General features: G+C 36.5%; 1 protein-coding gene across 1 annotated transcript in view; it reads left to right on the top strand.

Moving 5' to 3' along the window:
* The window catches only part of THEMIS (thymocyte selection associated), a 166,051-nt gene extending 144,016 nt beyond the window's left edge, over positions 1-22,035 (top strand). Inside the window, exons 5-6 of the mRNA XM_036994001.2 lie at positions 9,356-9,509; positions 20,355-22,035. Of these exons, the coding sequence (XP_036849896.2) occupies positions 9,356-9,509; positions 20,355-20,386 (186 nt within the window). The 3' untranslated portion in view covers positions 20,387-22,035. The remainder of the gene's footprint in view (positions 1-9,355; positions 9,510-20,354) is intronic.
* The last annotated feature ends 454 nt before the right edge of the window (positions 22,036-22,489 follow it).

Here is a 22,489-nt window from a genome sequence, read left to right as displayed (position 1 = left end):
TGAGAGTTCAATTATTTCCTGACATATATGTTTATTATAGTTGCTAGATTGTGCTTCAGTAATGAAACCTGTGAAGTATTTTTTACATGCATTGGAGAAGCCATTATTCTATCCCTTTAATGACTTCTTTAGTGAAAGCATTGCTTTGTGGGTGAACTAAAGTAAGTACATCAGTGATAGAGCAGCTGCATTGTCTAGACATTTTAAAAGTGGTCCTAAAGGAAGATTAGAGGCATGAATCCACATAGGAAATGTATTCCCAGTGTCATGATAGGCAAATTACCACAGCAAAGAAATTGTAGCTGGTTTACAAAGTTCTGCAGGATGTTTTGAATATGGTTGATTTAGAGAAACAAAAATATAAAATACTATAGGATCTTCATGGCACTTTGTAAAATGGGGAATGATTGTGGCACTCTTTTATGCCATATGAAAACTTGTTAATTGTCTTATGATAAATAATTTATTCTAAAATTAAAAGTGTATTAAGATTTATTTTACAAAAAAGAGAGTGTTCAAATATGTCTACACAATCCATGGTAATTGCCTGTCAGTAATCTGGTACCAAGAGGAACACACACGCACACACACACACACACACACACAAACTAGTCTTTCAATTAAGAGAAGCAAAAATAGCTATAACAAAAGAATCATTTTATATAGAACATTTTGAAAATGGATTGTTCAAAAATGTTTCTGATGTTGTGTGTTTTCATTGCTGAAAACAATGCAATATATTTAATACAATCTATAAAACCTTTCATCTAGCAAACTTTTAAGTCTTGGGAAAAAAATGTCTAACCATTTATGAAATCTCCCAAAGAATTTCAGTGGATTTAAATCCAATAGTTAAATATTAATTAATTAACTACCAGCTCAAATCTGTATGTTTTTAAAACGAGTTTGACACCAAGAAAGATAGGAATTTACCATCTATGCAAAATTAGTAGATGTTGAAAAATGTATATCATAACTTAGAGCAATTAACAATGTAGTTTTTCCATTTGGATCCATATATCTTTGTGAAGCATCACTTTTAGTGGTGAAAGCCATTAAAACTCAGTATGTAAATCAACAGAACTATGAAGCAAACAACTGAATTACTATAACACAAAATGTTAAATCAAGATTTAAAAAGTAATGAAAACTATTCAACTATTTTTTCAATATTACTAATAGATTAAATAAAATTATATTTAAAGTATTTTTACTTCAATTTTATTATGTTAAAGTTTCTATTTTGAGTTTGTTTTATAGTGAATACTGTAGAGTATATGCACATATCTACAGATATGTTAGTAGAGTACATCCATATAATTTTATGCATATATACATGTATCACATTTATGCTTTACACCTACAATTTTTATTGTTAACAACAAGCATATCACTTGATTTAGAGACTGGAAAGAAAAATAAAGATGACAAAAAGGATGAGTGAATGAGGACCCAAGAGATAGAAGATGAGAGTACAGGATTATGGAGGAGATGGAAGGGAACACATTTTTAAAAAAATGACGAGGTGGTTAACATACTTATGTGCAGCAGGAAGCTCAGAAACCATGAGCTCTGAGAAAAGACAATGGGATTTACGACTGATGGTTAGTATGTTCTTGGTGAAAATATTTTTAGTCAAGTGTTAGGATACTTGAAGTAATAGTGAGATGAATCATACTCATCACAATTGTTTCTAGTTCAAATAATATACAATTATTTGAAATCAGATTGCTAGGAAGGATGCCTTCCAAAGATTCATGTTAAAGGCTGTATTTTAACATATCCAAAAGGTTAAAATGATTTCAAATGTAATTTTGAAGAAATGAGTTTAGAATACTTTGCCTAGATACAGAACTATTATAGGGCGCTCTGCAATTCCCATCTGCCATCTGCAGCAAGTGTTGCTCTGCTGGACATTTTTCAAATGCTGTTCATATGTCCAGTGATTAAAAACTAATTTCACCGAAAACTAATCAAAACAAAAATGTGTCACAGAGTTTATTCTATAGTAATTTCTATTTCTATAATTAAAACTAAGATTAATTTTCCTGCCCTTTGACTAGAGATTACCCTCACGAGTCCAAGAGTTATGATTTTCAAATTAAAATAGGAGCTTTGAAAGTTATAACAATGACATATGATTTAATAATTTTAAAATTTGCAGGAAAGTAAAATAAAGAGAGAAGACAATTTATTCATATGAACACTGTAATGGGTCTTTGCATAGAAATAAATAAGGTGACTTTGGTATTTTAAAAGGGATGCTCTTGGCACAGCAGTCCTAAAATAGCAGGCCTTTCTGCATGCTTGTCCATCATCTGGAGTGACTGGGCTATCATTTTTGAAAGCAGGTGGACTTCTCATTTATCTCCTTAAGAATAACATAGGTACAGATTAGCTGTCTCTTCTGACCTTAAAATAAAGATATGTTGGTTTAGTGTTGCCTCAAGTATATATTTCATTTTTCGCTATATTCATAGAAGATTAGAATAGCAAGAAGTAGACTTAAGTGAGCTTCACAGAAGGATGTGAAGAGGTTTTCCACCCTGAGTACTCTGGAGGAAAATTCTTAAACTTGCTTCAATTATATTGTGTGTGTTTGATTATACTAAGTTCTTCTTGCATCCATGAGCTAGGATTCAATTTCCCCCTAGAGGGTGGTCCAATCAACATTAAATTGGGATGGTAGGACTTCTGGATGTCAAATTGGCCAGTTTCCAGTTTTCAGCAGGAAAAACAGAGGAAGATGCAACTGAGATCTATGAGTACTTACAGTATACTCCTTTAATATGTAATGTGTTCTGGAGACATGTCTTTGAAAGTGAAGGATTAAAGTAGTCTGAAGTCAAGACCCAGAGAACATAGTATGATTTTTTATATATGACACATGGTAAGATATCGAATCATAATTCTAGCAGGGATGGTTTTTCTTGGGTCTCATCCCAGGAATTCCAGCAGAAAGAGGAAATCCTTGAAGGGCTGAGATGAAAGGTTGTCATCTCTTATCAGGGCAACTGATAGGGAGGCAGATACAGATCCTCTGCTACCCATGGGAAAGGTCCAGGCACATTGAAAACCCCAACTCTTACTTCATTTCTGGTGGTATTTGGGGCAGGCGGGGAAGAGAAGGATCTGCCCCCTGTTAACTGCAAGTGGGCTCAAGATTGCCTAAGTATCAAGCCACATGTGTACACCTGTGACTGCTGCTAAGTTTCCCAGTCAGCTGCCAGCTCAGAGCTCAGCCAGCCTGGTTCCACTTGGAGAAGAAAGTGTGCTGGTTGCGGGAGAAGAGCCCTGGCTGGAAGGGTAAGTGATGCCAGCAAAGCCTCTCACCTGGGAAGACCACAGCTTGAAGCTCAGGAAGAAATAGGAGAGGTGAAAACGGGCTTCTGATGGGCTGAGGAAATGAGATGTGCCAACCATAGGCCAGGCAAACCCCCTGCAAACAACCTAAGGATGTAAGGCACAGGAAGGGAGTCAAATACAGCTTGTCTTTGGGATTGGATATAACAAACTCAAAAGCATTCTCTTTCAATTGGCATAAAGAACATATTCTGCACAGAAAAGGCAGTTTACTAGTATAGATGGGTATTGTATGAAACTGCAGATTATTTTCTGGAAGAGGACTGTTTGTATGAGTTAAGATAATGTCAGATTATTTTTCAGATAAAATTTGTGTTTAAATATTTGCCTCCATTTAATTGGCTCTTTATAGTGCACAATGAGAAATGTATTAGTTTTTAAAGCCATTTGATAATCTAAAGTATTTATTGTGATACAACCATATAACAAAAGAGGAAACACACACACACAAACATATACTACAAGATAAATTACACAGAGGATTACATGTTCTCCTGGAATGATAATTTGAGTGTGTGTAGCAAGCCTGTACTTACTCTGATTGGATTTTGATCCTCATTTCCTTATTTTAATGTATACTCTCTGAATTTCTGTTACTGTTATTCTTGTTTTAAGTAGAATTAATTCTATGTTAATTTTTGAGGAAGGGAGTTAGTTAATGAGTATTTTCTTCCCAAATATCCCTTGAGATTTCTTCCCAAGTATCCCTTGAATCCACTTTTCCAAAGTGAGAAAGTACAGGCAGAGGAAAGGAGTAGTTGTTTATATAAGCAGAGAAGGACTTTGCTTTTTTTAATCTGTTAGAGAATGATTGATTGTTTACAAAGTGAAAAGCAAAGTACATTATTTGGGATACTTCATGTCATTTTAATTGTAAATGATGTTTAGTTCCTGGGCCCAGACAGGCCTGGTGTGGCTTTCTAAGGAGAAGCAAGCCTTATTTGCCCTACAAGTATGAACTGGGAATCTCAGTGAATTGCTTGGAAAAGGATGATTATTTCCAACAATATGACCTTAGGTATAAGATGAAAATTGGATTCGAAGAAATCTGTCAATTTTTTTTTTAATGGACATTTGGGTTAACTCTTCGGTAATTCTTATTTGTTCCTTTCTTTGTTCAATTATAGTACCTCGTAACTGGATCATTCAGCAGGGACATCAAAAGCAGCATAAAGACACAAACCAAGAATAACATGAAAAATAATTTAATAGTTGTTTTATATTAGCAGACAGCATCATAATGACTCATTTCTAATAAGTTAAATGAAATTTATACAAAATAAGCAGGTTTTATTTTTGAGCTACAACTTGAGAGTGGTCACAAAGGCCCAGTGCGTGCCAGTTCACGTTGGTCTGTATACTCTCTGTTCTTTGCCCACATGTTACTTTTCTCATTTTCCTCTGGATCTAATCTTCAGGTTGAAGGCTTGACATCATGGAGTGAGTGTCTGACAGAGAGTTTTATTCCTTCCAGTATTGTCAGGCCACAGTCTTGTGCCTTAGGAATATAGGCCCACTGTGTATATCCACTCAGTTCTCAAGTTTTCGCTTTCCCCAACATAATCATTCTTTGATTTACAATTTTTGTAGTGAGTGGCCAGTCTAACTTGAGCCAGCGAAATATATGAGATAATATATAACTACAATGTTTGCAATGATTGCAGCAGTGGATTTATTTAAAAACACAGGATTTTAAATGTGTGTTTATTTTTATTTTATGGGTATAAAGCAAGCTAAAAATCTGTGTTCCTTTCAATTATGTAATAATCATTATTTTTCAAAGTGACTGGGTATAACTCCTAACATGTAAACATGTGACATGCAGTAGCCATTGATACACTAGCCAAAGAAAAAGTCATACAAATTAAATCTGTCTTCTGTTCCTGCATTTCTCCAGTCATTTAATATGCAGTTATTTAATAACTACTATATTTAGAAAACTGAGATAAGGACTGAGAATAGAACAGACATAGTCCTTATTCTTAGCAGGCTTATATTTTAAACAGAGAGACAGACATCAAACACTAAACCAGGTGTTATTTTATTTTGTTTGTGAAAAATGTGTTGCAGTGGAAGTATAAGGTGCTCAAAGACTAGAAAACAAAGGTGCTGGCTAAAGTATACATGGTAAGGGAAAACACGCAGAAATCCAAGATTTCATAAAATAAAGGAGAAATTGTTTGTGAAGAATGTTCCATGAAGATGGACTAGCCAAGCCTAAAGACAGGAGGGAAGAGTGGTGGGACTGTAGAGCTGAAGGACATGAGAACTGGAGTCCAGAGTGCTTATCATGGCATGCGAGCCCTTGCCTCATCTCATTTCCTAAATCTCCCCCATGCCTAGCATTATAAACATGAAGATGGTAAGTCAAGCCATGTGATTGTTGGAATTAACTAAGGATGGTAAAAAGAAAACTGGGTCAATAACAAAACCTTGAGAAACTCTTAACAGCCAATGTTAGGTAAAAGAGGTTGAGCCAGCAAAGGGGACTAAGAATGAGAGGTCAAGGTGGTAGAAGGACCCCAGAAACCAAGCAAAGGGAGTGACTAGACATGTCAAATGCTGCTGAAGGATAACACAGGATCAGGGTGGACAGGTTACAGGACAGACTGAAGTTCTTGAGCTGGAATGGATGCTAGGGCTGGAGGACAGAGAAAGTGGAAGGGTAAGTGGAACTAAGCTTCCCAGTGAGGTCCAAGAGCAGTCCTGCTGGGAAAAGCAGGCTCGGATGGAGAGCTTGGCTGGAGTGGAGACGGGAAACTTGAAGACAGGAGAGAGGAAGACACTTAACTGATTTTGGAGGTGGAAAAGGTTCCAGTTGTGATAGGTTTTAGGGAGTGAAAGGCTAAGGTGGAGAAGTTCATTCATAAAAAGGAGATCCAGTCATGGTGTTGAATGGGATGTTTGTGTAGATGCGAACATCATCCAGGATCATGGGGCTAGAATGAAAACCAATAATCCAGTCTTTTTATGGTGGATAAGTTGTGACTAGAGATTACTAGTTAGATGATATGGCCCAGAAGAGAGATGGTGCACAGCTAGATGGCAGGAATATCAAAGCAGCAGGGTTTCTCTGCAAGGAGGCAAGGAAGCAATGGGCAGCACTATCGGCAAGAGTAACCCCAACCTGAAGGTATCTAGGGTGTGGAGGAACAAGTGGCCATCTCCTCCTCACTTGTAGGAGAAGTACTGTCCTCAATGGAGGATGGAATTTCAGTCAAAAGAGAAAGGCAGAGACAAGGTTTTGAAGGGAAGTTGAGTATGTGGTGATATTTGAAAATCATGGAGCAGCATTCTGGAGGCATAGCAGAAGAATTTGAAAAGACAGGAAGAGAGAAAGAGAGATAGAAGGAAAGAGAGAAGGATTGGTGCTTCAAGGAAGGCAATTGGGCAGCGAAGAAAGGAGCATTGTGGGAATTTTATTGTGGCTGTGGAAGGTTTGGGACCCAGGGAGCTGGCGCAAGGCAATAAGTAAACAAGGTTGAGAGAATGTAGCTACATCAGTGGCTTAAGAGACATCTACTTCCCTTTATGCTAAGACCAGGAAACAGGATCCCGGCTGTAATAAGCAAGGCAAAGGAGAGGTTCAAAAATTTGACACAGCTTCACGAGAGGTGACCTCAGTGTGGGGAGTGCTCTGTAGCAAAATGGGGTTCTTAATTATAGAAATGGTAATATGTTTATAAAATGGCTAATCTGCTGGGGGTTTGCTTGAGGAAGCCCTAGGCCTTTATAATACTTCACCCTTTGTGATTAGGCAGCCATTTTCTCTCCTCAGCCCTTTTCTGTTAGAGGTTTCAAGTTTAAGGGCTTTATTTAATTTCTGCATTTCTTCTTTGATGTCTGAGAATTTCATGGATTTTTCTTACATTTTTACCCCTCAAAGTTTTAATATTATCAATTGAATGTGGTGTGAGTAAGCAAGAAGCTGCATTCCTACTTGAATCTCGTTTATGACTCAGTATTGAGAAACTATGATCTAATACTCATCTAGTAATTTGAAATCACAGTATATTTTCCAAAGGTAACTAATTTCAAAATTAGGAGAGTATTTAGATGCTGGTTGAATCTACTTCTTTCCAAAGCTATATGTTAATACAGGCCTAAAAATTAATTAAGAAATTTATGCTGAGTGATGGACTTACATTTTTGTAGGCAGTAAATGAGTCAAATGTAAATAAGTTTAGTGGTACAGTTTTGGTTAATACCAACATTCAAATCTGATCTTCAGAGTTGTCCCTGGCAGGATCACCTGGCAGGATGCCATCTTTTGCCATCAAAGGAGGAATTGGAGAATTATCTACAAATGACTTACCACACTATATTTTAATTCCCTGTTTAAACAATTTAAGAAATTTTGTTTAAACAATGTTGTTGTAAAGGCTACATCATATTTATCTTTGTATTCTCACATTATGCCCAGTATCTGGGTTACTATAGATAAATGGCTGTTGAATGTACAACTTACCTATTGCCACACAATGCTGCATACTCACAGAAAAACTTAATGGCATACAGCACAAAACCTGAGGTTCTGGGATTCAGCTCACCTAACTTAGTTTCAGGTGATCTGGGCTGGATTCTTACAAATATCTGGAGTTCCATGGGCTGTTGGTTGTCTCACCTTGGGTGATTAGGGCAACCCGACTCTGTTCTCTGTCCTGCTCAAACTCTAGCGTGCTAGTTTAGGCATGTCCTCATGGCATAGTGAGGGCAAGAACGAGCAAGGCCAATCGCTCAAGCATCTTTCAAGCGTCTGTTTGTGTTTCACGTGCCAAAGCCTGTTGGTCTCAAAGAAGAAACATGGGCAAGTCAAAAGTCAATAGGAGGGCAGTGCGTGGTCACACTGAAAGGACATGGCTGCAGAGAGGAGTGAATGATTGGGGTCATCAGGGCAACTAGTCTACTACACTGTGTGAATAAATAAACAAATGGATCGTAGACTGATGCAAAGAGCTAAGGATTGGGAGACATATCCCTGAGGCTCAACACTGTTCATTCTGTTTATTTGGGTAAATTCCTTAATCTTACTGGACCCTAAGTTCCTTCATGGCCCTTTCCAAACTTTAAAAAAACTTTGATTCAAGATTTTAAGGAAGGTTTTAGTGAATTTAATGCTATGTACAGTCTGTAGGAGGAACTTAAGGAAACTGGTTCATTATTCCATCCTTTAGTGAATCAAAATGAATGACTAAAATTGACTGGCTAAATTTGACTCTATGAATCTTTGAATAGTGCATAACCACATTCAAACTGAAAAACTAGTCTGAATTTGTGTATGAAGCAAAGTGCTGAAAGTTCAATTTCCTACTTCGGCCTTAGTTTTCATTCCTGTCTGCTGATTCTTTTGAAGCATACAGTGTGTCTGTGTAACATCAAACACTATGACACCTTTTGTATGTGAGAGGTGTTTTGGGGTCCATTGATGTTATGTCTTAATACTTCATTAGGATGATGAATTATTATTCTTAAATTGACTAGAGGAGCTTTGTCAAGTTCGCACAATACTAATTAAAAGGTGGGTTAAAAGGCGTGTTATGATTTGTTTTATATAAAGAGTACAGATAATACTGAAATGAAACCTGCTCATTATGTAATATGTAATTACTTAATATATAATAAAATGCTGGATTATTTAACCATAAGAACAAAACTGAGTGAACATGCTCTAAATGAAAAATAATTTATGAGCTTCATGGGAAGAAAATAATAAACACAACTGGTCTTTGAAGATGATTTTTCTGTGTCTGAGATGACTTCTTATTCAAGTCACTGAGACATGCCTGAGAAGTTCCGTATTTAGATCACCAAAATATATTGATGAAAAAATGTAACCTGTAACTCACTTTGACATATAAAATGTTCTGTTTCAGATGCACAAAAGTAGCTTGTCACGTGGTAAATGTTTATCTTTGTCAAATATCTGGGAAACATTTATTTTGGACTGATTATTTACTTGTGAAATCAATCACTCTGGCCTGTGTAATTTCAGAGTCTCCATGTAGACATATCTAAGAAACCACACTCAGATCAAGCCGGCCTGGATCCAGAAGTACCAGCTGGCTGTCAAAATGAGTTGGCTGTTCTGGAGAAAGAGGGAACCAAGAGTGGAGCAACTGGAGGAGCGGATGCCCATGCAACCACAGGTTGGTTAACCCGTATGATGATGCTTTTGAATGCCTACATGACAAAAGCACAACGACATACTCTTACTACGATTTTGTTTAGAATATATGGCTTAGTCCAAGGGACTGCCTGATCGGCAATCTAACTGAAATGTAGTTTGAAATGCAACATAATATTAAATTCTCAAAATAACGATAGATCTATTTAATATTTTTCATTAGGTTTTTCTCCTCATCTATGGTTTTCATGGTCAAGGAAGTTTTAGTTTAAGGTTGCTTGTATTATCATAACGATAGTACTTTAAAATTTTTGCTAGAATGAACAAGAAGGATTAATGGCTTGAGAAGGGAGTAAAATAACTTGAGAAATGTTTAAAGCAGTGTCAGAACCTATTGCAGACTTGAGTTATGATAGTTTCATTCATGGAGATTATGATCTGACATTTTCCATCTCTACCGAACGGTAGCAAGAGCAAATGGGCTTGTGGAGAAGTTGGTAGCATTCAGTTCATCTACCTAGACTGGTTTATGTATTGTGGAAATCTGGGATGAGTTAGCAAGGGAAATGAAAATGGTCTTCCTTGGCAATATTTTAGACACACAGAAGCAGCTCAGTTTCTATTACCCCTTATCTTTGAAACTTCACATTTCATTTGTAGGAAAATTGAAACTGTAATTATTCTTAAGCATAAGGTTTGTTCCTTTCCCTTCCTTGTTTGGTTTTGTAGCTAGCACTCTTTTTCCCTCCAAGGGCAGGTAAAAGTCAAAATACCAGATACAAAGTCTCTGAAGTGTTTGTGCTCAAACTCTGTCTGTACAATCTGGGTTCTTTCATGTAGTTAGCTTACTGGCTTCTGACACTCCTATAAAAATATCCCATAGAGCTTTTCTTATTACCTTCACTGACTCTCTCCAAGGGATAAAAATGAAATTCTGTGAAGGGCTTTGAAAACCATGCATATTGCAGTTCCTCCAAATTTCAAATACTAATCAAGCATGACTACAAAAGAAACAACTACTGCAGTGAAAATTGCTACAGCATGTAGGGTCCCAAGCCATTATTAATTCATTGGAAACTATTCTTTTTTTCCCTTAAGTTATGGATCCTAAGAAAGACCAGATAACACAATTCCTGAGATCAAAGTTTTTGTTTCAGTCATAGGAAAACCTGTTATCTGAACTACCCCTGTGTGTGCATCCTCCTGAAGGTGTGCGGCAGCCCCAGCTTTGCACTTCCAGTGAATAGTGCAGAGTGTGTTCAGACCAGGGCAATACCTGCTTTGAACATAGTGCTTGTAACTGATGGTTTAAGGAGAAAGAGGAACCTAGAATTAAAGTAGTGGTTCTAAGTGAACGTGAATTCCTAACTTTATTCAAGAGAGTAAAATGAAATTTCCTTACTTAGGGTAAGTTAATTTCAACATGTATTTATTTAGAAATTATATTTATCTGGGCAATATTTTCATTGCTTTCCCATTTGTAATTACAATAAATTACAGTCACTGTTCATTATGAATTAGAGTTGTATGACAATGCCATATGTACAAATACAAAAGTTAAGTAAATCAAAAATATAATTCTTCAGACTTTGTTCATTTTTATCATGTGTGACTTAGTATATGCTTCTTCATTTTAAAAAAAAAGGAATGGGATCTCTTAATATTACTTAACATTTACTGTATTTGGAATTGGATAGATCATCTCTGAACAGTCAGTAACCACCTTGGAGTTCAAGTTAGCAAATGATACCCTTCTGAGTGTTCATCTCTTTTTAATGCTTAGATATGCCAGTCATTTCCTAAATTCTCTTTGCAAGAGTAGCAATTTCAGAGTCTTTGTAGCCTATCACAGACAAAAACAAAACAGAAATAGAAACCTAAGACAAAGATGCTGCTTCTCTAGTTTCACTCCTTCTGGACACCCAGATCTTAGTCTTTCAATCAGATGAAGTGGAACCATTTCAAATATGTATCTAATAATTATACTGAAAGGAGCTCTTTATTTTGAAATTAATAAAAAATGAGATGATTCTCTTTGAATGGCTGAAATGCTATGTAAATGAGAGTTTGCTCTATTGCAGCCAGGACTACAATAAACTGTATTTTAGAATTGGTGCTGACAGTCTCAGTTCCTCTTCACCAAGAAACTGATGAAAACACTTCATCAGACTTGTGGATGACCTTCTGGGGGGTCTTGACTCACTCTGGTTGCTTGGCAATGATAATACCTTATTTTAGGAGCAGTGTTATTAAGTTTGCCTGTTGTTTGGTCCATAAATTACTAAGAAAACAGTTCTCTGAAAGCAGGATGATTAACTGGTTAACCTTTGGAGTCTAAACTCAGACTGCTAGGTTTAAATCTTGGCTCTCCTGCTCACTAGCTGTGCACCATGAGCAATTTTTTAATGTCTCTATTTCTTTATTTGTAAAATTGGGTTAATAATAGTGTTACATCATAGGCCATTTTGAAGAACTACATTACAAAATAGGTTAAAGCTGGTAGAGTATGTAATAAACTCCAATTTAATCATAGCTATTATAATAAAGTCCTGCAACTTTAGGAGTTGATTGTATGGAAAACTTTACTTCCAGACAGTGTCTTTTGCAACTTTTGCCACTTAATGTGGCTCTTGTAAACTCTAAGTTTCTGTCTGAACTTTTTCCTTTGAGAATTGTAGCCTCTTGGGAATATCATGGTCCCTGTGAATTCAATGGGCATGGGAGGCGATCAGAAATCTCCTTTGGAGATGAATTACTCTTGTGAGTCCAAGAAATACTGCAGTGATGCAGAGACATGGAAGCCCTGACCCTCCCTAATGGATAGCGTCCCCATCTTACCTCAGCTGCAGTAGGTCAGGAAGAGCAGGGCTTCTCTGTTCCATCAGTTTAAGTGCTACTTTTAGTAGATGAGAGAACGTGCAAATGTTTGTTTTTGGTTATTTGTGGCATGTGCAGTTCCCTAGGGAACTGGCACATGGAAAGTTGACTGGGAAGTGTTCCCAGGAACAACACCTAAGACAGAAGAGCAAAAGCAGATCTGGGCCCCGGGGAGGCTGAATCGGGATACAGTCAGCACAAAGACCTAGCTGATCCCTCAGGGAGCTCTGCAGTCGGCGTGGCTCTTCAGAGGCATTCTGAATTGGGGCAAGAGGACAAGGCCTTTATGGCTTCTGAATCCATCAGTGATTGAATACAGCTGCACCTGAGAAGAGAGCAAGACTGTGGGTAAGGTGGTTTCCTTTAGCCAGTGGCCAAGTCATTTGGTGTCAGAGGATTATTATTTAGTTGTGGGGAGGACTCAATTATTATGCAGATGACTCTTTAATTGCAGAGATTGCTTCTGGTGATCTGACTGGCTAAACAGGGAGTGCTGTCTTTTTTCCCCCCTTAATGTGTCTTTTTAGAAACTGAAATTTTTGCCAGAAAGGATAACCTTTTAAAATATGCCTGTGTTTGCCCTCCCTAAATGTTCTCTACTGAGAAAATTTTATATTCTCCTAATTAGTCAATTTCTTTTCTTTTGAAGCTTCATCTATGTTCTTCTAATTATCCCTACATCTTTAGACTAAATCCATGCCATGATTCATCCTCCATAAGTTCGACTTGTCAGGTAGTGAGAAACCAAAGCTAGAAAGCAAAAAAACCAGGAACTCTCAGATCTAGTCTCAGCTCCACCCCAGCCTAGATGTGTAGCATTTCACAAGCCATTTCATTTTTCTAAGTCATACTTTCCTCACCAAAATAGGAGGTGCACCAGGTAATCTTTATGCCCTGTCAATTCTGAAAGCACTGGATTCTACAGCCTACTCTGCTATCATAGAACAATGCAACTGTTGCTCATCACTAAGAGTCACAGTAGACGTGATGCACCCCATTTAGGAGTCTACTTACTGTGGTAAATTAAACAGATGAGAGGAAACAAGTTTCACGGAAAAGCTTTTTGCTGAGGTCAAGGTGGAAGCTAGAAATAACGAATGGATCTGTAGGAAAATAAAGAAGTTTTTATACTGAGCTTTAATTTAACATTAATGTTTAATCAGAACTTCAGATTTTTCTTGTACAGTGGAAAATAAAACATAAGCAGGTCTCTATCAGGACTTTTTAAAGAATTAGACAAGATTGGTATTCTATATTAAAGACTGAGACTAATGATTAAATATATGCTATTGAGATGTAGGTACTTTAGATGTCATAAAACATATTCTTGTTTCTCAATTTTAATAAAGGAGCACTTCAATAATTCATTGTTAATTCTAAGCACAAGAATTACTTTTACTCCAAAGACTGAAAAACCTATTATGTAAAATATTGGATAATTTCAAACTGGTAATAAAAAATAATCTAGTATATCCTTCATCTTTCCATTTACCATGAATGCAAATTTTCATAACATAAACAAAATAACGTCACAAGTAGAATATTCCTAATGTTTCGAGGGAATACTATCTTAGTCTGGAAATACTGACAGCCTGAAGAAAATGTTATAAGATTGCTCTTCATTTTATAACAATCGATTTCCCTCTTTTTGGAAGGTTTAAATGTTTAAGAATATGCTGGAAGGAGAACCCTCAGTCATTTCACCCTTTGAAAAATTCTGTAATATCACTTCCTATTAGGTGGTTGTGGGAGCAGTGACAGCCTTGCCCCTCTTCTTCCCTAGAGATTAATTTATTTTCTGCAGTGTTTGCTCTTCACGGAAAATCTGACTCGTCAGCCTTCACCAATGGGAGATCTCATCAGCAGAATGTTAATTATAAAAGCAAAACCATATACCATATTGAAAAGGGAAAAACAATTCTTTAGGCAAAGCAACTTTTCTTTTCACTCCTTTTTTTTTTTTAATCCTTTTCTTTTCACTGCATTCTCTCCTCTGTGGCTGGACAGGAACTTGAGCCACTGGGGAAGCATTCTATGAGATGGTGGGTACGGAGGAAAGTAGGCAGGCTTTGTACCAAACAGACCCGAGACTGGACTCTGATTCAAAGAATGCCACAGTTCTTTGTGATTTTGTTTCCTTATCTGTAAAATAAGGATAAAAATAACCGCCTCACATGAAATGGTGTAATGAGACTAGCACAGAGTAGACACAAAAACAATATTGTTATGGTGTATGGAGTTCTATCAACAGCCTTTATTTAGCACTTACTGCATATTGATTGCTGTAGTATAATATTAACTGTGTCTCATGTTGGTTTACCAAGGACTCTATAGAGATTTTAAAAAATATGTTAAGGAGTTAGGAGTGTTGGAGCAGGACAGGTTTTTGAGACAGCCTGTTTGAAGTCTTGTCTTACTCTCTATGTCTTCTTCCATCTCATTATCTTCTTGTAGTTTCCACAGTGCTTATTAGAGGCTTATGAAATTACTCTTATTTTTCACCAATAAGTTCTCTAAGTAATCCCAAAGCTATTTGCTAATAGTTTTAGATCCATTAGGACTTGAAACTGCCTTTGAGTTTATTTTTAAAAATTATTTTCTCAGAAATAAAAAAATATCAATTTCTGTTTAACTCAGTTCTCAGAAATAAAACTTTGGTGAATTACATCTTGAGAAAAAGAAGACAACAACATGGTAGCAAAGTAGAGATAAAGTTGAGAAATTCTGGATGAAGAAACAGAATCAATTATTTTAAGCCTAGAATGATCACTATTTCAGTAAGATGATTATGATTAACAAGTCTGTTTAAGTAAGTTATTTTTTCTTCATTTTCCTCATGTTATTTTATGGTTTGAGTGTAACACTAGAAAGAAAGAGCAATTGAAGCAGACTGTAAAATAAGAAAAGAAGATATGCCATGGTACAGACCTTAACAACTGAGACCTAACACAGGGTTGTAGCAAGCAGAGATGAGCTGTGTTCATGGTGTGCAACTTATGATAGAAGAATTCTTTTATATGAAAAAATATTTTTCTTGAGTCAATTGACAGTATCTTAAGTTGGGTAGAACTAGATTTATATGGTGACCTCTGCCTTTGACCTTTATGGAGTCATGTACAAATCTATGATTGATTCTTTCTCATGGTAAGTGCATTCTTTAAAACTATAAAGTTTGCCTCTAAATAATAAGCTTTTGAGCCTCTCCCCAATTTCCTAATTTTTCTCATGAGTAACTCTCAATCTTATCATTTTAAATTTCCTTTCCTCATTCTTCTAATCTTTTTTCTTGTTAGCAGGTGTGAAACTTTCTTTTATCCATTATTCAAAACCAACTCTTGTTCTTATTTCATTCAAGAAGCTCATCTTTATTGTGACCGTGAATGAAGTAAAGCAAAAAGGAATAGATGGCCATTACTGTCTGAGTTTATCTCAGTGATTCTCTACATTCCTGTGCATAAAAATGTTACTTAATGCACATACTAAAAATACGTATTCCTGGCATCTGCTCTCTAAGGCAGCGTTGGCAAACTCTGGCAGTGGGTCAAATCTGTCCCACTGCTTATTTTAGTATAGCCCACAAACCAAGAAGTTTTTCTTTAATGGTTTAAAAGAAAAAAAAACAATATTTTCTGATAGGTAAAAATTATATGAAATTCAAATTTCAGTATCTACATAAAGTTTTATTGAAACCCAGCCACACTCCTTCATTTACATATTATCTATGGCTGCTTTGGCCTCTTATCAGCCAAGTTGAGTGGTTTGATGCAAAGCCTAAAATATTTACTATCTAGCCCTTTAGAGTTAAAGTTTTCCAACCTCTGCTCTAGAGAATCTGATTCAGAAGTTTGCAGTTAGGAACTAGGAATTTATTTCAGCGTGTTTCCTGGGTGATTGTGGTACAGCAGACCTTGGACCACACTTTGAAAAATAATGCAGTAGAAGAATTGTAGACAGTCTTCTTCTCACTCATCACATCCACTCCATCAGCAAATCTTGTTGGCTTTATCCTCAAACAATAATCTAGAATATGACTATTTTTTTTATTATGGTTACCACTATCAGCTCAGTTCAAGACATCATCATTTCTCATTCGGATGTTGATTTGGCTTCCTAACTTGTCAATCTGCCTCTACCCTTGCCTCATACTGTCTATTCTCAACACAGCAGACAGAGTAAAGGTGTCACAAGCTCGGTCAGACCATGTAACTTCTTTCCTCACAATCCTCCAGTGGTCTCTCTGCTTCTCTCCTTTCTTGCTATTCTAGCTATATTGGCCTCCTAGGTGTTCCTCAAACACTCTCGGAGTGCTCCATCCCCCACACTATGCCGGCTATTCTCTCTAAATGGCATAATCTTTCCCCCTAGAGAGCTACAAGGTTTACAGCTTTGACTTCTGTGGGTTTTTCCTCAGCTATTACCTTCTTGGTGATTTCTTCTGCAAACCCTTCATTTGAAATTGTAATCTTCCATCTGCGCCTGCCTCTCTCTCTTCTGCCATCTAGCGTACTATATACACACTTAACTTCTTTATTTTGATTATGGGTCACCTTTCCCACATGATGGCACCATGAAGGCAGGATTTTTTTTTTGTCAGTTTGCTTTATCTTTAGATTCTTCTTAAATTCTTCTAAGGGTAGAGCAAACTGACAAAAAGCCCCAGCTGTACTCAGTGAATATTTCTTGAGTAAAGAAATGAGCCCCAGATTCCTCTTCTGAACCTGACATGAAATGTATGACAACTATCAAACATTTTCTGTACGCAGAAACATTTGCCAGGGACATAATTGTGTGACTTGTCTTTGAAAAATGATGCTGTAGCCATGTAATCACTGTAGATGAGAGGAAGAATAGAGCAGTTATTTCAACCTTAACTGATCACTTAATTACAAAAGGTGTTAATGAAAGGAAAGAAGAAGATGGATGTGGATATGAAAATGGGTACATGGATGAAAATCCAGGAAAATGTTAAGAGATTCCAGAAAAACACATTTCACAACCGAGCTGCCTCCTAAAGGACGTGCATGTGCTTGCTGCAGGTTTTACTGTTCACCATCAGCACAAGCAAGTTGAAGACACTGGCACCCAGTTTCCAAAAGGGAAAATGAGCAGGGTGTGATTGGTTGTGGTTCAAATGAACTCTTTCAGAAATATCGGCTTTATGAGAGAATGTAAAGCAAATTTAGATATACTTAAACTTGATTCCTCTAAAATAAGAAGAAATGGAAATTTTTCTTACTTTAATCCTCTCATTCAAAAAATACTCACCTAATTCTGTGTATACAAAGTTTCATTTTGTGGATTGAACACTAGGTTATTTTTCAAAGAGGTAAATTTTGACTATTAAAGGATGCTTTTTAGGGAGAAAAACCCAGTCAGACAATGTTCTGTATCTATTCTTCCATGGACGAAGTGTTTCACTTGATCTCCTACAAAATGAATGGACATGACTCCACATACCTCAGTTAATGTGGTCATTTAAGTAATTGTGAATGTTCAAAAACAACCTGTGAATATTCAATTGAATGTAAGAAACATCACCTCCATATTAAGTCTGTGACATTTCCAAAAGGAATGGTTGATGAATGCCAAAAGAGTTGAAAGGCTTAAATCAATTTGTATTTTAAAACCTAAAGAATTGTGGTAAAAATTGGTTCCTGCATGTTTTGAGATTTTTTAGTTAATGCAATAAAGAATGCAGTTTCTATTCAATGTGAAATCTGTTCTGTCAACTCAAACTGACCTCTAGAGCTTGGATGTTGTTTAGAGCATTCCCTACTGGGTGGAAGACTGGGCTGGATCAGGCTGGGAGAAGCAACTTATAAAGTCCCTTCCAAAGCTAAGATTGTGTAAATGCTGTTATTTTGTACAGAGATAATCAAATTATTATAATTCCCTCATCTCCCATTTTTCTACTTAACTATGTATTATCTTAAATCAGTTTATTGACAAGGGAGAGTGAGACTAATAACTGTCAAGATGACAGATTGAACTTTCAAACTACAGGCTTACAATAGTTTTATGTGAATACAAGATGGTAAAAGCAAGTAATATTTCTATAGCATTTTACTTTTTACAAAGCACTTGTAGGCCCATTATTTCATTTGATATTTCAACTCTATGATTCAATTATTACTATCACAACTCATTCACTGATAAGGAGATGGAATTCAGAGATTCCCCAAGACATAAAGCCAGTAAGTCTTAGAATCAGGAATCAGACCTAGATCTTCAGATTCCCTTTCTCTAAGCCACAATATATTGATTTCCTTTGCCCTCACTCCCTTCTCCCAGCCAAGCAAAGCAATACTGTGAGGGAGAAATACTATTGTAATCCCTTTTTACAGATAAAGTCACAAAGATAGTAGGTGATAAAAATGAGAATTAAACGTGGGCATACTGCCTAAAAATCTGGTGTTCTTTCATCTATAATGTATTCTCTACAATGTGGAGTTTTACTGCTGTTTGATGTCAGGGAGACCTAAAACTCTAAGGGCAACAGTTGGGGATACTGGCTGAAATCAAGGGGAGCATGGAATCCAGGCTGTCTTTTCTCATCAGGCCCCTGACTACCCCACCTACCCGCCAGCCCCAGCCCCTAGCCCCAGCTAGCGCTACGGAGAGATGCTGACGGAGGAAACTAAATTCAGGCCATTAGGGGAATTAACATGATATGTGGAGAAATTCCTCTTCTTTCTGCTTTGATATCCTCCCTTTTTTTCACCAGTTAGTCTGTGAGCTCGTCAGAGGTCACAAAACTATATATTTTTCTCTTTGTATTTCACACATATAATAAAAATAGTTAACAGTTGGTGAGACAGCAAACCTCTTTACTATAAAATTTAAAACTCCTTACATTAATTAACTCATTCAATCTTTGTCACCCCCTGTAAAACAGGCATTATTATCCTTTCCCCCTTCTTTTTTATAAAGATAAGAAAATGAATGTTAGGTAACTTCCTTAAGGTTGTAGCATGTAGCAGAGAAGGAAGGAAGGAGATAGGGAAGAAGGAGAGAGGGCAGGGACAGAGAAGGAAAAGAGAGAAACAAGAAGAAGAGAGAGAGGTAAGGAAGGAGGGAGGAAACAAGAAAGAGAGGAAGGAGGAAAATGGAGGGGGAAAGGGGTGACGGAAGAGGAAGGGATGAAGTCTTAGGCTAATGGACATTCAGGGTGTGGACCTCAGAGTGCTCTCTCCTGGTCCCCACAGCCGGGCGCTTAACAGATCACAAGAACAATGGAGGTGTGGGAGCACAGAACAGATGACTCTGTACCTCTAGACAATTAGAGTGAACGTTGTTAGGAATTTTTACGACCCCCTATTGCTATCTGCAATGTAGCTTCCTTTACTTGAGACTTTGATATGATCGATTAATGTCAAGATTGAATACATGCCTTCGAACCTTTAGATTGTACAGCTTATGCTTGAGACTTGTGCTTTCTCTTCAGTTTAACATTTATGGGTACCCTTTTCCTGCTCTGCAGTCTTTAGGACTCTGTCAGGTTTGGGCTCCGTTCTGTAGGCATGTGCGACAGCCAGGGTGATGGGTCTGCGATCAGACATTTTTTAGAGCATAATCAATTTCAGTCTCTTACTAGCTGTGCGGTTGCTTGGCAAGTCTCTTTACTTCACTGTGGATTCAGTTTTTGACCTTACATTACCTGTGTAATAGAGGTTTTATAAAGGCAAACTAAAATGCAAAGAAAAGCACTTTGTAAACTGAAAAACACTTAGAAATTTAAAATACTATCTCCTTCCTCGTAGAAAAATTTACCTTGTTTCTGAAGAGTATATATTACTTCCTTGGATTTGGGGTTTTCTTTTGTTTGTTTTGGGCTCTTCTTATTTTCTTCCAATTATTCCTGAAAATAAAAACACATATATATGCATTTGAGTGCCCTATAAACAGTATTTGAATGCAACTATTATCTTTCCTGGCTATTTCCAATTTCCAAAACATATTTCTGATGGACTCTTCTTACTTTTTCTTACAGAAATCTTCAAAAATGACAAACATCAAAAATAACAAGATGTGACTGAAGTAACTTGGGCAGTGAACATAAATGCTGCAAGGAAACAGTTAGCCTGGACTTCTAGCTGAAAACAACTATTCCCCAGTGGACCCCAGAAGCAACTCGACTGGCCCTTGCAAAGGAGAAAACAACCTTAAAAGTTTTAACAGATGAAACTTACACAGCAACTTATGATATGGAATTCACGTAGTCTATTCTTGTGACAAAATCTATATAGATTATTTTATTGTTACTTTCAGACATATGTATTTAATGTGTACATTTTGTTGGTGGTTCTTATTTCCCCTACCAACAATTAAACAATTGAAAATTAATTTTATATTTTGGTGTCTAGAGTAAAAACAATTAAAATAGGATGAAAGCTCACCAAACAGCTTCACTGTTTTACAGAATTTGTTTTGCCATTTTTTCTAGTGTTAACATCATTCCTGTAAAAAATATCTTTAAAAGTAATTATATCTGAGAGTGATTTAAAAATACCCAGGTTTCGTATCTGATTGCCTTGGGGCTGAAGAAATGAGTTTGACTTCACATTTTCAGTTTGTTTTAGAAATATACTGTAAATGAGGGTGTTTTAGGCCTCTCAGCCAAAGCCATTTTGAGTCATAGGAATTTTCCGTAACTGTCTCCTGCCCCCAGCAACCCAGAGTTCATGACTACAGTGTCACTAAAGATCTGATAATAGCCCTTATTATTGCATATAGTGTATACTAGATAACCCTGTAAATGAACATTCATCAAGATTGCAGGAAGGCCATTTCATTGTATTCCTATGCATTAGGTATACAGGGACTATATTTTTTTGCCTGTAATAAAATGGTGAGGCAGACAGATTATCTTGTTAAAGTTATTCAGGAATTTAATGCAGGTTTTGTACCTTGATCATAGGTCTTCCTCTGTACAAAACAAACTGTTAGTTAATTCCCTATCTCATAGTTATTTTGCATTATATATAAAAATTATCCATTGGTTTAGTACCAAAGAGTTTCTGAAGACAGCAAATCATGAAACAACTTGTCAGCAGAAAAAAAAAAATACAGTTAGAGATCTTTCACACAATGTTTATATTCTGATTTAGCCTACTTCTCCTTATTTTTTTTCAAATGAAGTCAATCCTGATTTTAATAATACCTTAAATATTGTTTAGCGACTTGATGTGATAATATAGCCTGTTACTTACAAATTCTGATATTTTCTGATATAGTTTCATTTTAATTTATTGTGCTTGTTTGTCCTCATAAGAACAAGAACTTTTCAAAGGTTGTGGTCCCACATTTGATTATTCAACTCCACAGAGGGTCCTTTCTCAATTCAGCAACCTTGGCAAACTTATAGAACTCACAGGCCAGTATGTTATTTTTCAAAGCATAATGAATAATAAGTATTTTTATTTGGTATATGAGAACAATTACATGTATACTTTTAGTTGTCACAATTCTTTGATTAGAAAAGCAAGAGAATTCATGCCTTAGTTTGGTTGTGAATCATCAAGGGCTTTCCAGTAGAAATCATATATAACATTTCTAACTGTCCTTTTATGTACCGTGCTTCCAGCTCTCTTGATATTGAAAATTATAATAAACTTCATGTTCATCTATGAAGACTTTGGGAGGTTGAAAATAAATTTTCTATTTTTATTGTGTGTGTGTGTGTGTGTGTTCTCTATCATGTTTAACTGTGGAATAGCTATATTCCTATGACAAATAAGTTAAAATATTATTTAACCAGAATTTAAATCAAATCTTCACTACTAAGGAGGAAGCTGCCTGTATTAAAGGATCCAGAGGATGGATGGAGATACTCAGCCGCTGCTTCGTCTGCCCCAACCAGGGACCTAGAGTGCTGAGTTCAATTACCAGATTCCACAGCTTGGTCAAGCTGCATTTATAGCTGTCAAGACTACCAATTATTGATGCTGCCCTCTCCTTACTGAATCAGTCAAGCAGTTTTGGGGAGGGGTTGGGAAGGCAGTAAGAAACAGAGAATGGAAAATGTTCTTTGAGATGTGTTTGGCTCTTAAAATCTAGGACTTTAACATAAAAAGTGTTCTTTTAAGATCAAAGTCACCATTAATGAGACTTTCGTATGTTGACCCA

The sequence above is a fragment of the Manis javanica genome, chromosome 13 (genome assembly GCF_040802235.1).
Source record: "Manis javanica isolate MJ-LG chromosome 13, MJ_LKY, whole genome shotgun sequence".
Taxonomy (NCBI): Eukaryota; Metazoa; Chordata; class Mammalia; order Pholidota; family Manidae; genus Manis; species Manis javanica.
Note: the sequence above shows the minus strand (reverse complement) of the source record. Positions and strands in the feature narration are given on the sequence as shown.